Source organism: Lonchura striata, chromosome 24 (assembly GCF_046129695.1).
Source record: "Lonchura striata isolate bLonStr1 chromosome 24, bLonStr1.mat, whole genome shotgun sequence".
NCBI lineage: Eukaryota > Metazoa > Chordata > Aves > Passeriformes > Estrildidae > Lonchura > Lonchura striata.
In genome coordinates this window covers 6,708,377-6,723,418 of record NC_134626.1, presented here as the reverse complement: position 1 = coordinate 6,723,418, position 15,042 = coordinate 6,708,377, and the positions used below count along the sequence as shown (strand labels likewise).

General features: G+C 59.9%; 1 protein-coding gene across 1 annotated transcript in view; it reads left to right on the top strand.

Moving 5' to 3' along the window:
- Nucleotides 1-15,042, top strand: part of ATP13A2 (ATPase cation transporting 13A2) — a 32,103-nt gene that overhangs the window by 13,788 nt on the left and 3,273 nt on the right. Inside the window, exons 15-26 of the mRNA XM_021549403.2 lie at nt 1,135-1,341; nt 2,635-2,763; nt 3,468-3,624; nt 4,581-4,701; nt 4,885-5,009; nt 6,846-7,006; nt 8,757-8,867; nt 10,700-10,779; nt 12,023-12,175; nt 12,275-12,371; nt 12,891-13,114; nt 14,048-14,199. Of these exons, the coding sequence (XP_021405078.2) occupies nt 1,135-1,341; nt 2,635-2,763; nt 3,468-3,624; nt 4,581-4,701; nt 4,885-5,009; nt 6,846-7,006; nt 8,757-8,867; nt 10,700-10,779; nt 12,023-12,175; nt 12,275-12,371; nt 12,891-13,114; nt 14,048-14,199 (1,717 nt within the window). The remainder of the gene's footprint in view (nt 1-1,134; nt 1,342-2,634; nt 2,764-3,467; nt 3,625-4,580; nt 4,702-4,884; nt 5,010-6,845; nt 7,007-8,756; nt 8,868-10,699; nt 10,780-12,022; nt 12,176-12,274; nt 12,372-12,890; nt 13,115-14,047; nt 14,200-15,042) is intronic.

Genomic DNA, 15,042 nt, shown 5'->3' with positions numbered 1-15,042 from the left:
GCCGGGGGGCACGGCGGGCTGGGGGGCACCGGGGCTGCCCCCGGACCCACGGCGCTGTGCCCACAGACCGGGATGTGCTGGAGGTGTGGGGCAGGGTGGGTGGGCATCGGGGCTGTGCCCGCAGACCGGGACACTGACCCAGGAGGGGCTGGAGGTGTGGGGCAGGGCAGGTGGGCACTGGGGCTGCCCCCAGACCCACGGCGCTGTGCCCACAGACAGGGATGTTCTGGAGGTGTGGGGCAGGCTGGGTGGGCACCGGGGCTGCCCCCGGACCCACGGTGCTGTGCCCGCAGACCGGGACGTGCTGGAGGTGTGGGGCAGGGCAGGTGGGCACCAGGGCTGTGCCCGCAGACCAGGACACTGACCCAGGAGGGGCTGGAGGTGTGGGGCAGGGTGGGCACCGGGTCTGTGCCCCCCAGACCCATGGCACTGTGCCCACAGACCAGGACACGCTAGACGTGTGGGGCAGGGTGGGCAGGTACTGGGGCTGCCCCCAGACCCACGACACTGTGCCCACAGACCGGGACACTGATCCAGGAGGGGCTGGACATGTGGGGCAGGGTGGGCACCGGGTCTGTGCCCCCCAGACCCACAGCGCTGTGCCCGCAGACCGGGACACACTGGACGTGTGGGGCAGGGTGGGCACTGGGGCTGCCCCCAGACCCACAGCACCGTGCCCACAGACCGGGACGCTGACCCAGGAGGGGCTGGACGTGTGGGGCAGGCTGGGTGGGTATCAGGGCTGCCCCCAGACCCACAGCACCGTGCCCACAGACTGGGACACTGACCCAGGAGGGGCTGGACATGTGGGGCAGGCTGGGTGGGTACCAGGGCTGCCCCCAGACCCACAGCACCGTGCCCACAGACTGGGACGCTGACCCAGGAGGGGCTGGACGTGTGGGGCAGGGCGGGTGCCCAGGCTGTGCCCCAGACCCACATTGCCATGCCCGCAGACCGGGACGCTGACCCAGGAGGGGCTGGACGTGTGGGGCAGGCTGGGTGGGTATCAGGGCTGCCCCCAGACCCACGGCACCGTGCCCGCAGACCGGGACACTGACCCAGGAGGGGCTGGACGTGTGGGGCAGGGTGGGCACCGGGTCTGTGCCCCCCAGACCCACAGCACCGTGCCCACAGACCGGGACGCTGACCCAGGAGGGGCTGGACGTGTGGGGCGTGGTGCCCCTGGAGCAGCGGCGCTTCCTGCCCATGGTGCGCGAGCCCCGCTGCCTGCCCGCCGGCGCCCTGCTCTACGCCCTGGCCACCTGCCACGCCGTGGCACCGCTGCGGGGACAGCTCGTCGGGGACCCCGTGGACATCAAAATGCTGGAATCCACCGGCTGGGTGAGTGCTGCGTCCCTCCCTCGAACCCACGGGGATAAAACCCCTGTGGAGCCCGGCCAGCTGGGCAGTGGGTGAGGCGGGCAGAGGGAAGGAACTTCTCGGATCTCGGGGGGCTTGGAGGAGCTCCCACCTGAGTCCAAAGGTGAGCTGGTCCCACAAGCAAAGAGGTGCTCTCCCTCAGGATTAGGTCCAAAGTTTAATGAGAGCCTGGAGAGGTCCCAGGCCACCTGAGGAAAAGAGAGGGAGCCCCACCCAGAGCAGCCAGGTATAGGGAGGGTGGGGAAAACCGAACAGCCGACGGGGGAAGGACAGGGGAGTGGCTCTCGGGGGGCAAAGGAGGGGAAACCTGGGGTAGATTATATGGAGGGATAAACCAATATGAGGGGATATACATTGAGAACACAACTCAACAGGTGAGGCGCACAGGGAGGCTGTGGGTCTCGGGTTCAGTCCAAGGGAGAAGCGCAGAGTTTCCAGCCTGGCAGGACGGGAATGAGAAGAGCGACTCAGAAAGCTGCTGGTGATAGTAAAAGGGTTTTAAAATCATGGGGGTTTGGGGTTAACAGGAAAAATTAAGCTTAGTAGGCCCTGGAATACCCTAAAAGCACATGAAGAACTTGTACTTGTTAGAACTGCACTGTGTAGCTAGTACATGATATAATTGTTAGATGTGATGGTTGTTTAGTAATTAAATATAATTACTGTTTGATCGTAAGAATAATCATGAGAAACTGTGGTCGGGGACCTAAGAAAGATCACGAGAAACTCGATGTATACAACAGAATAATATAAGTTTAATAATTAATATGTAAGTTATATAAGGATAGAATATAAAATACGTTTGGCTCGAAAGCCGTGTCAGAGTCAGATTTGGGTGTGCACCCCTGATTCCCAGAGCTCTCAATAAAGCACTGCACGGAATCACACCCCGTGATTTTGTGTGCTCCTGACCACTGACACTGAGAGTAAAACTCTGATTTATTCAAAATACACCTCTCTTTTAAACAGAGCTGTGTGAGGTAATTCCAATTCCATTGGTCCCGAAGTGAAAACCACCTACACCATTGGTGCAGAGTGACAAACAGTGATAGAACTTAACTGTAAACAATGTGAAAAACAGGAGAGATAAAGAATTATTTCCATTCTTCTCCAGCTCTTTGCCAGGTTTCTGCCTGGCTGGAATCTGAGACCCACGGGAGGTGTTGGGAATCTCGGGAGGTGTTGGGAATCTCGGTGGTTCCGGACCCTCCGTGGCCGCAGGAGCTCAGCAGGGTTTTCCCCTCTCGGTTTCAGCGCCTGGAGATGACAGAGGAGGAGGAGGAGGAGGAGGAAGGGGAGCTCCCGGCGGCGTTCCAGCAGTTTGGGATGAAGGTCTTGGCCGTGGTGAAACCTCCGCCAGAGGAGGAGCAGCCTCGGGACAGGGTAACGGCATGAACGGCTCCCCAGCCTCCTGCCTCCCGGGGAATTCCTGCCTCCCGGGGAATTCCTGCCTCCCAGGGAATTCCTGCCTCCCAGGGCAATTCCTGCCTCCCGGGGAATTGCTGCCTCAGGGGGAATTCCTGCCTCTGGGGCAATTCCTGCCTCTGGGGCAATTCCTGCCTCCCGGGGAACTCCTGCCTCCCGGGGAATTGCTGCCTCAGGGGGAATTCCTGCCTCCCGGGGAATTCCTGCCTCTGGGGCAATTCCTGCCTCTGGGGCAATTCCTGCCTCTGGGGGAATTCCTGCCTCTGGGGGAATTCCTGCCTCTGGGGCAATTCCTGCCTCTGGGGGAATTCCTGCCTCCCGGGGAATTCCTGCCTCCCGGGGCAATTCCTGCCTCCCGGGGAATTCCTGCCTCTGGGGGAATTCCTCCTGGGGAATTCCTGCCTCTGGGGGAATTCCTCCTGGGGCAATTCCTGCCTCCCGGGGCAATTCCAGCCTCCCGGGGCAATTCCTGCCTCCCAGGGCAATTCCAGCCTCCCGGGGCAATTCCAGCCTCCCGGGGCAATTCCTGCCTCCCAGGGCAATTCCTGCCTCCCGGGGCAATTCCTCCCAGGGTAATTCCTGCCTCCTGGGGTAATTCCTCCCGGGGCAATTCCTGCCTCCCGGGGAATTCCTGCCCGGCCCTGATCCCGCGCTCTCCGCAGAGGCACCGGGCCCCGCTGGGGATCCTGCGGCGTTTCCCGTTCTCCTCGTCCCTCCAGAGGATGAGCGTCCTGGTCGCGCTGCCCGCCGAGGCCTCGGCCCACGCCTTCGTCAAGGGCGCCCCGGAGATGGTGGCCAGTCTGTGCAGGAAGGAAACTGGTTTGTACTGGGAGCTGGGCTCACCCCCAAGTCCGGCTGGGAATTGTCCTCAGGAATGCCACGGGGCAGATCCCAAAGGCTCTGGGGGGGCTCCAACCGCAGGAGGGAAAGGAAACGGGAGCCGGAAGATGGGGAATGGGGTTGGGGGTTCCCAGGATGGGATCTGCAGGTGCCTTGGGATGGGGAGAGCTTCCAACAACCCAGGATGGGATCTCCAGGCCCCTTGGGATGAGGAGAACGTTCCCCAGTCCAGGATGGGATCTCCAGGCCCCTTGGGATGAGGAGAGCATTCCCCAGTCCAGGATGGGATCTCCAGGTCCCTTGGGATGAGGAGAACATTCCCCAGCCCAGGATGGGATCTCCAGGCCCCTTGGGATGAGGAGAGCATTCCCCAGCCCAGGATGGGATCTCCAGGCCCCTTGGGATGGGGGGAGCTTCCAACAACCCAGGATGGGATCTCCAGGCCCCTTGGAATGAGGAGAACATTCCCCAGTCCAGGATGGGATCTCCAGGCCCCTTGGGATGAGGAGAACATTCCCCAGCCCAGGATGGGATCTCCAGGTCCCTTGGGATGAGGAGAGCATTCCCCAGTCCAGGATGGGATCTCCAGCTCCCTTGGGATGAGAACATTCCCCATCCCAGGATGGGATCTCCAGGTCCTTTGGGATGAGGAGAACATTCCCCAGCCCAGGATGGGATCTCCAGGCCCCTTGGGATGAGGAGAACATTCCCCAGCCCAGGATGGGATCTCCAGGTCCCTTGGGATGGGGAGAGCTTCCAACAACCCAGGATGGGATCTCCAGCTCCCTTGGGATGAGGAGGGCATTCCCCAGCCCATGCTGGGATCTCCAGGCTCCCCGAGGTGCAGCTGCTCATGAGCACCCACACCCCAGAGCTCCGTGTCCCCTTCCGGAGCCGCGGTTCCCTCAGGAGCTGTTCCGGCCTCGCTTTTCCAGTGCCCCCGGATTTCTCCCAGGTGCTCCGGCACTACACCACCGACGGGTTCCGGGTCCTGGCCCTGGCCTGCAAAGCCCTGGGCACGGTGGCCACCTTTGAGGAGGCCCTGGAGCTCCCCAGGTGGGTGCCAGCGCTCCCTCTCTCCTCCTCCTCACGCGTTCCCGCGTTCCCCGGGGTGCCCTGCAGGGAATTCAGCCCGGATCCACGCAGAGGGAATCCCTGGCTGGTTCCCAGGTGGGTTTGAGCTGCTCGGTGCCCTGTGCTGGTTTTGGAGGTGATGAAAGGCTCCGTGTGTCCCACCAGGGACTCCGTGGAGAGCGGCCTGAACTTCCTGGGGTTCCTGGTCATGAAGAATGTGCTGAAGCCGGAGTCTGCCCCGGTGATCCAGCTGCTGAGGAGCGCCAACATCCGCCCCGTCATGGTGACAGGTGACCCTGGCGGGGAGCGGCGCGCGGGGCTCGGGGAGGGATGGAGCACGGACAGGCCTGGGCAGTGTGCAGGGGAAAGGGCTTTCCCAGCAGGAACCCCACCAGATCACCACCAGATCACCACCAGGAATCCCACCAGGAATCCCACCAGAAATCCCACCCCAGGAACCCCACCAGGAACCCCACCCCAGGAACCCCACCCCAGGAACCCCACCAGATCACCACCAGGAACCCCACCACAAATCCCACCAGAAATCCCACCCCAGGAACCCCACCAGGAACCCCACCCCAGAAGCCCCACCAGATCCCCACCAGGAATCCCATCACAAATCCCACCAGAAATCCCATCCCAAGAACCCCACCAGATCACCACCAGGAGCCCCACCACAAATCCCACCAGAAATCCCATCCCAAGAACCCCACCAGGAACCCCACCACGATCTCTACCAGGAACTGCACCAGGAATCCCAACAGAAATCCCATCCCAGGAACCATCCCAGGAACCCCACCAGGAACCTCACCCCAGAAACCCCACCACGAATCCCACCAGGATTCCCAACAGAAATCCCATCCCAGGAACCCCACCAGGAACCTCACCCCAGAAACCCCACCAGATCCCCACCAGGAATCCCAAGAAAAATCCCATCCCAGGAACCCCACCCCAGAAACCCCACCTGGAACCCCACCGCAGAAACCCCACCAGATCACCACCAGGAATCCCACCACAAATTCTACCAGAAATCCCACCCCAGGAACCCCACCAGGAACCCCACACCAGGAACCCCAGCAGGAACCCCACCCCAGGAACCCTACCAGATCACCACCAGGAACCCCACCAGGATTCCCAACAGAAATCCCATCCTAGGAAACCCACCCCTAAAACCCCACCAGATCCCCACCAAGAATCCCACCAGGAACCCCACTACAAATCCCAACAGAAATCCCACCCCAGGAACCCCACCAGGAACCCCACACCAGGAACCCAACCAGGAACCCCACCTGAAATCCCACCAGGATTCCCAACAGAAATCCCATCCCAGGAACGCCACCAGCAACCTCACCCCAGAAACCCCACCAGATCCCCACCAGGAATCCCAAGAAAAATCCCATCCCAGGAACTCCACCCCAGAAACCCCACCTGGAACCCCACTGCAGAAACCCCCCCAGATCACCACCAGGAATCCCACCACAAATTCTACCAGAAATCCCACCCCAGGAATCCCAGCAGAAATCCCACCCCAGGAACCCCACCATGAACCCCACCCCAGGAACCCCACCAGGAACCCCACCAGATCCCCACCAGGAACCCCACCAGAAACCCCACGAGGAACCCCACCAGATCCCCACCAGGAACCCCACCAGGAGCCCCACCAGGAACCCCACCCCAGAATCCCCACCCCAGAATCCCCACCAGAATCCCTCCCAGGAGTCCCACCAGGATTCCCAGCAGGAACCCCAGCCGCTGTGGGGGCACCTGGAGGATTCCTGGCCCCTGGCTCCGTGCATCCCTGCCCTGCGGGATGCTGTGGCCGTGTTTTGGGTGGAAGAACTCATTGTCCTGCTCTCCACCCCCCAGATGTTGCCGCGTTTGAACTCCCAAACTCCGTGCTCGATGCAGGGGGTGTAGGGTCACCTCCAGGTGTTTTCCAGGCAGGAGAACAGGGGTTGAGCCCACATTTCTCTGGGGCAGGGCAGGCAGGAGGTTTTGGAGGAGAGAAGACGGAATCCAAGCCACCACGTGGCTGCGGTGGCCGGGCGAGGGGACAGCTTGGAGCTGCTCCTCTTGGCCTGGACGTGCCAGAACCTCCTTGCTGATGGCCCACGTGTCCCTGGCAGGGGACAACATGCTGACAGCCATGAACGTGGCGCGGGGGTGCCGCATGGTGGAGCCCAGCGAGGGCGTGATCTTCGTCACGGCCTCGCCGCCCGGCCACGACAAACCCGCCGCCCTCAAGTTCGTCCTGGCCGAGCACTCCCAGGGCGAGGAGCAGCCCGAGGTGAGAGCCCGGGACACCAAACTGCCCTGGCACCCTGCAGGGGGTTGGTTTTTCGTGGAATCCCAGAATTCCAGCATGGTTTGGGGTCGGAGGGACCTTAAATCTCATCCCATTCCATGGGCAGGGACACCTTCCACCACCATTGGGTGCTCCAAGCCCTGTCCAGCCTGGCCTTGGGCACCTCCAGGGATCCAGGGGCAGCCACAGCTGCTTTGGGCATCCCATGCCAGGGCCTCACACCCTCACAGGGAGGAATTTTTTCCCAATATCTAAAAATTTGAGTCCCTCAAATCTGTCTTTCTCCACAGTCCTGGGAATCCCGGAATCCCAAATTGGGTTGGGTTGGAAAGGATCTTAAAGCTCATCCCATTCCATGGGCAGGGACACCTTCCACCACCATTGGGTGCTCCAAGCCCCGTCCAGCCTGGCCTTGGGCACTGCCAGGGATCCAGGGGCAGCCACAGCTGCTCTAGGCACCCTCACAGAGAGGAATTTTTTCCCAATGTCTAAAAATTTGAGTCACTCCACAGTCCTGGGAATCCCAGAATCCCAAATTGGGTTGGAAAGGATCTTAAAGCTCATCCCATTCCCTGTGCAGGGACACCTTCCACCACCATTGGGTGCTCCAAGCCCTGTCCAGCCTGGCCTTGGGCACCTCCAGGGATCCAGGGGCAGCCACAGCTGCTCTAGGCACCCTCACAGGGAGGAATTTTTTCCCAATATCTAAAAAATGGAGTCCCTCAAATCTGGCTTTCTCCGCAGTCCTGGGAATCCTGGAATCCCATATTGGGTTGGAAATTACCTCAAAGCTCGTCCCATTCCCTGTGCAGGGACACCTTCCACTATCCCAGGGTGCTCCAGCCTGGCCCTGAGCCCTCCCAGGGATGGGAAGGGCTTTTCCAGCATCGTTATCCTTGGAGGCTGTGATCCCTCTCCTCATAAATCCATCCTCTGGGAGAGGCTCAGCTGCTCCCGCCTTTCCCTGGAGCACATCCAAGGATCCAGGCTGGAATGGCAGCTCCAAACATGTCCCCATGGATGCTGCCAGATCCTGCTCCAGGCTGGGCATGGATGGCTGGGTCAGCCCAGCCCTGCACCCCAAACAGCTCCACTGGAATTTGGGATTTTGGGGAGCCGTTCCCTGCTTCTCCAGGTTGAAACAGCCCCACTGGGAATTGGGATTAGCCCAGCCCTGTCCCCACCAGTCAACCCCACTGGGAATTGGGATTTTGGGGAGCCATTCCTGCTGCTCTAAGCTGGGCTTTGATGGTTGGGTCAGCCCAGCCCTGTACCCCAAACAGCTCCACTGGAATTTGGGATTTTGGGAGCCATTCCCTGCTTCCACAGGTTGAAACCCACTGGGAGTTGGGATTAGCCCAGCCCTGTACCCCAAACAGCCCCACTGGGAATTGGGATTTTGGGGAGACATTCCTGCTGCTCTAAGCTGGGCTTTGATGGCTGGGTCAGCCCAGCCCTGTGCCCCAAACAGCTCCACTGGAATTTGGGATTTTGGGAGCCATTCCCACTGCTCCAGGTCTGGCATGGAGCCCTTGGTCAGCCCAGCTCTGTATTTCAGACATCCCCACTGGGAATTGGGATTTTGGGAGCCATTCCTTGCTTCTTCAGGTTGAAAAAGCCCCGCTAGGAATTAGGATTTTTGGGGATCCATTCCCGGTGCTCTGGGCGGGTCCTGGCTCGGCCTGGGGGCCCCGCAGGGATTTGGGCTGCAGCTGGAGCTGTTCTCCTGCAGGGCCTGCAGCAGCAGGACGGCTCCTCCCTCCCACCCCGGCACTGCCACTTCGCCCTCAACGGGAAATCCTTCCAGGTGGTCTGCGAGCACTTCTCCGAGCTGCTGCCCAGGGTGAGTGGGGCAGGAAGCCTTGGGGAGCCCTCCAGTGAAATTGGGATCCCTCCAGTGCCATTGGGAACCTTCCAGTGGGCTGGGAACCCTCCAGTGCCACTGGGAACCCTCCAGTGCCATTGGGAACCCTCCAGTGCCATTGGGAACCTTCCAGTGGGCTGGGAACCCTCCAGTGCCACTGGGAACCCTCCAGTGCCATTGGGAACCCTCCAGTGCCATTGGGAACCCTCCAGTGCCATTGGAGACCTCCAGTGCCATTGGGAACCCTCCAGTGCCATTGGGAACCATCCAGTGCCATTGGGAACCCTCCAGTGCCATTGGGAACCTTCCAGTGGGCTGGGGACCCTCCAGTGCCATTGGGAACCCTCCAGTGCCATTGGGAACCCTCCAGTGCCATTGGGAACCTTCCAGTGGGCTGGGGACCCTCCAGTGCCACTGGGAACCCTCCAGTGCCATTGGGAACCCTCCAGTGCCATTGGAACCCTCCAGTGCCACTGAGAACCCTCCAGTGCCATTGGGAACCCTCCAGTGCCATTGGGAACCCTCCAGTGCCACTGGGAACCCTCCAGTGCCATTGGGAACCCTCCAGTGCCATTGGAACCCTCCAGTGCCATTGGGAACCCTCCAGTGCCATTGGGAACCATCCAGTGCCATTGGGAACCCTCCAGTGCCACAGGGAATGTTCCATCCCTTGACCTCTGCGGGTTTTACCACTGCAGCCCCACTGCTCCAAACCAGAGCTCCCTGCAGCTGTTTCTTTGGCTGCTGTGACATTCCCTATTCCCTGCTGGACATTCCCAGTTGGACATTACGAGTTCCCAGCTGGACATTCCCAGTGCCCAGCTGGACATTTCCAGTTCCCTGTTGGACATTCCCAGTTCCCTACTGGATATTCCCAGTTCCCAGATGGACATTCCCAGTTCTCAGTTGGACATTCCCTACTGGATATTCCCAGTTCCCAGATGGACATTCCCAGTTCTCAGTTGGACATTCCCAGTTGGACATTCCCATTCCCAGTTGGACATTCCCAGTTCCCAGTTGGACATTCCCATTCCCAGTTGGACATTCCCAGTTGGACATTCCCATTCCCAGTTGGACCTTCCCAGTTAGACATTCCCATTCCCAGTTGGATGTTCCCAGTTCCCAGTTGAACGTTCCCAGTTCCCACATGGACATTCCCAGTTCCCACATGGACATTCCCAGCTGGGCATTCCCAGCTGGATGTTCCCAGTTCCCAGTTGGACATTCCCAGTTCCCAGCAGGACATTCCCAGTTGGCCATTCCCATTCCCAGCTGGACATTCCCAGTTCCCAGTTGGATGTTCCCAGTTCCCAGCAGGACATTCCCAGTTGGACATTCCCAGTGCCCAGTTGGACATTCCCAGTTCCCAGTTGGCCATTCCCATTCCCAGTTGGCCATTCCCATTCCCAGCTGGACATTCCCAGTTCCCAGTTGGCCATTCCCATTCCCAGTTGGCCATTCCCATTCCCAGTTGGACATTCCCAGTGCCCAGTTGGCCATTCCCATTCCCAGTTGGCCATTCCCATTCCCAGTTGGCCATTCCCATTCCCAGTTGGACATTCCCAGTGCCCAGTTGGCCATTCCCATTCCCAGTTGGCCATTCCCATTCCCAGCTGGCCATTCCCATTCCCAGTTGGACATTCCCAGTGCCCAGTTGGACATTCCCAGTGCCCAGTTGGACATTCCCAGTTCCCAGTTGGCCATTCCCAGTTCCCAGTTGGCCATTCCCATTCCCAGCTGGCCATTCCCATTCCCAGCTGGCCATTCCCCCTGTCCTGCCCCGGAATGCCGACGGCTGCTCCCGTTGGCAGATCCTGCTCCGTGCCACGGTGTTCGCGCGGATGCTGCCCGAGCAGAAGACCCAGCTGGTCTGCAGCCTGCAGGAGCTCAAGTAAGGCCAGGGGCCGGATCCCCAGGATGGATCCCCGGGAATAATCCTGGAATTCCAGGCTGGGCTGACTGGGAGACACCTCAGACATCACCTGGTGGCACCCGTGCCGTGGGCAGGGACACTTCCACCGGCTCCAGCCTGGAATGGGGCGCCCACAGCTTCTCTGGGCCGAGCCAGGGCTTTTCCCTGTTCCCTGAGGAGTGTGGGATCCCCTTCCCTGTTCCCTGAGGAGTGTGGGATCCCCTTCCCTGTTCCCTGAGGAGTGTGGGATCCCCTTCCCTGTTCCCTGAGGAGTGTGGGATCCCCTTCCCAATTCCCTGAGGAGTGTGGGATCTCCTTCCCTGAGGAACATGGTGTCCCTTTCCCATTCCTGAGGAACACAGGATCCCTTTCCCATTCCTGAGGAACACAGGATCCCTTTCCCATCCCTGAGGACCGCGGGGTCCCTTTCCCATTCCTGAGGAACACAGGATCCCTTTCCCATCCCTGAGGACCGCGGGGTCCCTTTCCCATTCCTGAGGAACACAGGATCCCTTTCCCATTCCTGAGGAATGTGGGGTCCCTTTCCCATTCCTGAGGAACACAGGATCCCTTTCCCATTCCTGAGGAACACAGGATCCCTTTCCCATTCCTGAGGAATGTGGGGTCCCTTTCCCATTCCTGAGGAACACAGGATCCCTTTCCCATTCCTGAGGAACACAGGATCCCTTTCCCATTCCTGAGGAACACGGGATCCCTTTCCCATTCCTGAGGAACACAGGATCCCTTTCCCATTCCTGAGGAATGTGGGGTCCCTTTCCCATCCCTGAGGAACACAGGATCCCTTTCCCATTCCTGAGGAACACAGGATCCCTTTCCCATTCCTGAGGAACACAGGATCCCTTTCCCATTCCTGAGGAACACGGGATCCCTTTCCCATTCCTGAGGAACACGGGATCCCTTTCCCATCCCTGAGGAACACGGGATCCCTTTCCCATTCCCTGAGGAACACAGGATCCCTTTCCCATTCCTGAGGACCGCGGGGTCCCTTTCCCATTCCTGAGGAATGTGGGGTCCCTTTCCCATTCCCTGAGGAACACAGGATCCCTTTCCCATTCCCTGAGGACCGCGGGGTCCCTTTCCCATTCCTGAGGAACACAGGATCCCTTTCCCATTCCTGAGGAACACAGGATCCCTTTCCCATCCCTGAGGAACACAGGATCCCTTTCCCATTCCTGAGGACCGGGGGGCCCCTTTCCCGCAGCTACTGCGTGGGGATGTGCGGGGACGGCGCCAACGACTGCGGGGCGCTGCGGGCGGCCGACGTCGGCATCTCGCTGTCCGAGGCCGAGGCGTCGGTGGCCTCGCCCTTCACCTCCCGCGTGGCCACCATCGAGTGCGTGCCCAGGGTCATTCGGTGAGCGGGGGAATCCCGGGAATCCCGGCGACGTGGGGGAATTCCCCTCGGGATTGCTGCCGGATGGCCGGTGGTGACGCCGTGTCCCCCCCATCCCAGGGAGGGCCGGTGCTCCTTGGTCACCTCCTTCGGGGTCTTCAAGTACATGGCCCTGTACAGCCTGGTCCAGTTCGTGTCCGTGCTCCTGCTCTACACCGTGAGTCCCACCCCCAATCCCTGCTTTCCTCGGGAATTCCTGGGGCACCGATGCTTTTTAGCGGCCAGACAAAATTACAGGAATAAGAAGCACTTGTATTTATTGAAGGGCCTTCAGGTACATTTAGGGCAGACAAAACCCCACCAGGGGCTACACCCAAAAATGAACCACGGTTTTTCAAGGGTTTTCACACTTTGATAACTTTGGTCCATTTGCATATTGGGGGTTAATCCTCCAATTCCAGTTTCAGCTAATGAAGTCATTTACCCCGAGTTTTCTCCCCCTAGATCCCTTTTGTTTAATTTCCTGGGGTCTGAGGCAGTGAGGTGTCCTTGATCACCAGGCCTGGAGAGGAATTGTGTGTGCCCAAAACGGGAGAGCAGCAGCTGAGCCTGTGTGCAGAGTCTGGAGCTCTGCACTAAAGACCTGCAGGGTCCCAAGCACATGGAAAATACAAAAGCTAAAACCCTAAACCATCAACCCCACCGGGTCTGAGCCTGTCCCTTCCCTCCTCCACAGATCAACACCAACCTGAGTGATTTCCAGTTCCTGTTCTTCGACCTGGTGATCACCACCACGGTGGCCGTGCTGATGGGGCGCACGGGGCCGGCGCCGGCGCTGGGCGCGCGGCGCCCGCAGGGAGCCCTGATCAGCGGGCTGGTGCTGGGCAGCCTCCTGCTGCAGACAGCCCTGCTGGTCACCGTGCAGCTCCTCAGCTACTTCATCACCGTCTCACAGAGCTGGTGAGGGCCCCGCGATCGTCTGGGAATTGTGGGGTTCCAGGCTTGGAAAAGGTCATCGAGTCCAACCGCCAGTCCCTGTTTGCCATTAAACACAAGAGTCGCTGTCGAGGCAGGATGGGAATGAATAGACTTGACTCAGAAGGCTGTGAGAGTGAAACTCTGATTTATTCAAAATACCCCGTTCTTTCATACAGAGCTTTGTGAGGACCAACTCCACTGGTCCTGAAGTGAAAACAACTCATCGCATTGGTGTACAGTGATAGAACTTAACTATAAATAATATGAACAACAGGAGAGATAAAGAATTATTTACATTTTTCTCCAGCTCTTTCCCAGGCGTCTGCCTGGCTGGAAATTCTCAGTTTCTCTCTTTGGCTGAATCCGAGTCCCACACAGGTGCCGTGTCCGCGGGGTTTTTGGACACTCCAGGGGTGGTGATTCCACCCTCCCTTGGTCAGGCTGTTCCAGGGCTGTGCAGCCCTGCCCGTGAGGAAGTCTTGCCCAATATCCCACCTGAACCTGCCCTTTGGTGGTGGGGACAGTGCCGAGGTGGTGGCAGAGCCCAGGGCGTGTCCTGGGGTCTGGGATGTGGCAGCAGACAGGGAACCAGGGAATGTCCTCGGCTAGAAGGGATCATCCAGTCCAACCCCTGGCCCTGCACAGACACCCCAGTGATCCCAGCCTGTCCAAAGGCTCTCGGGGCTGGGACCATTCCCTGGGCAGTGCCCAGCACCCTCTGGGGAAGAACCTTCCCTGATCTCCAGCCCAAACCTTCTGGCCCAGCTCCAGTTCCCAAGGGGTGGGAGGGATTCCGTGCTCCCGGAGTAGAAATTGCCTCTGCTCTTCCCAAAGTTGTAACCAATGGAGAACGAGGGGTGGTGTCCAGCCCACCTTGGCCTCTCTGCTGAGCCTGTCCCCTGTCCCCTGTCCCAGGTACGTCCCCCTGAACAGCACGGTGACAGCGCCCCAGAACCTGCCCAACTACGAGAACACCGTCCTGTTCTGCGTCAGCGGCTTCCAGTACCTCATCCTGGCCGTGGCCATGTCCAAGGGCCACCCCTTCCGGGAGCCGCTCTACACCAACGGTGAGGGCACGCGACACCCGCGGGGCACCCACGGGACACCCATGGGGATATCAATGGGACACCCGTGGGACACCCATGGGACATCAATGGGACACCTGCAGGACACCCACGGGACACCCATGGGACATCAATGGGACACCCACGGGGATATCAATGGGACACCCACAGGACATCAATGGGACACCCATGGGGACACCCACGGGACACCCACGGGGACATCAATGGGACACGGATGGGACACCCACAGGGACACCCATGGGACACCCACGGGGATATCAATGGGACACCCACAGGACACCCATGAGACATCAATGGGACACCCGCGGGGATATCAATGGGACACCCATGAAGACACCCATGGGACACCCACAGGGACACGCACGGGACACCCATGGGACACCCGCGGGACACCCACGGGGACATCAATGGGACACCCATGGGACACCCATGGGGACATCAATGGGACACCCACAGGGATATCAATGGGACACCTGCAGGACACCCATGGGGACACCCGTGGGACACCCATGGGGACATCAATGGGACACCCATGGGACATCAATGGGACACCCACGGAACACCCACAGGACACCCACGGGACACCCATGGAACACCCACGGGACACCCATGGGGACATCAATGGGACACCCATGGGCCATCAATGGGACACCCACGGAACACCCACAGGACACCCATGGGACACCCATGGGGACATCAATGGGACACCCACAGGGATATCAATGGGACACCCACGGGGATATCAATGGGACACCCATGGGACACCCACAGGGATGCCCATGGGAAACTCACAGGGACACCCACGCGACACCTACAGGACATCAA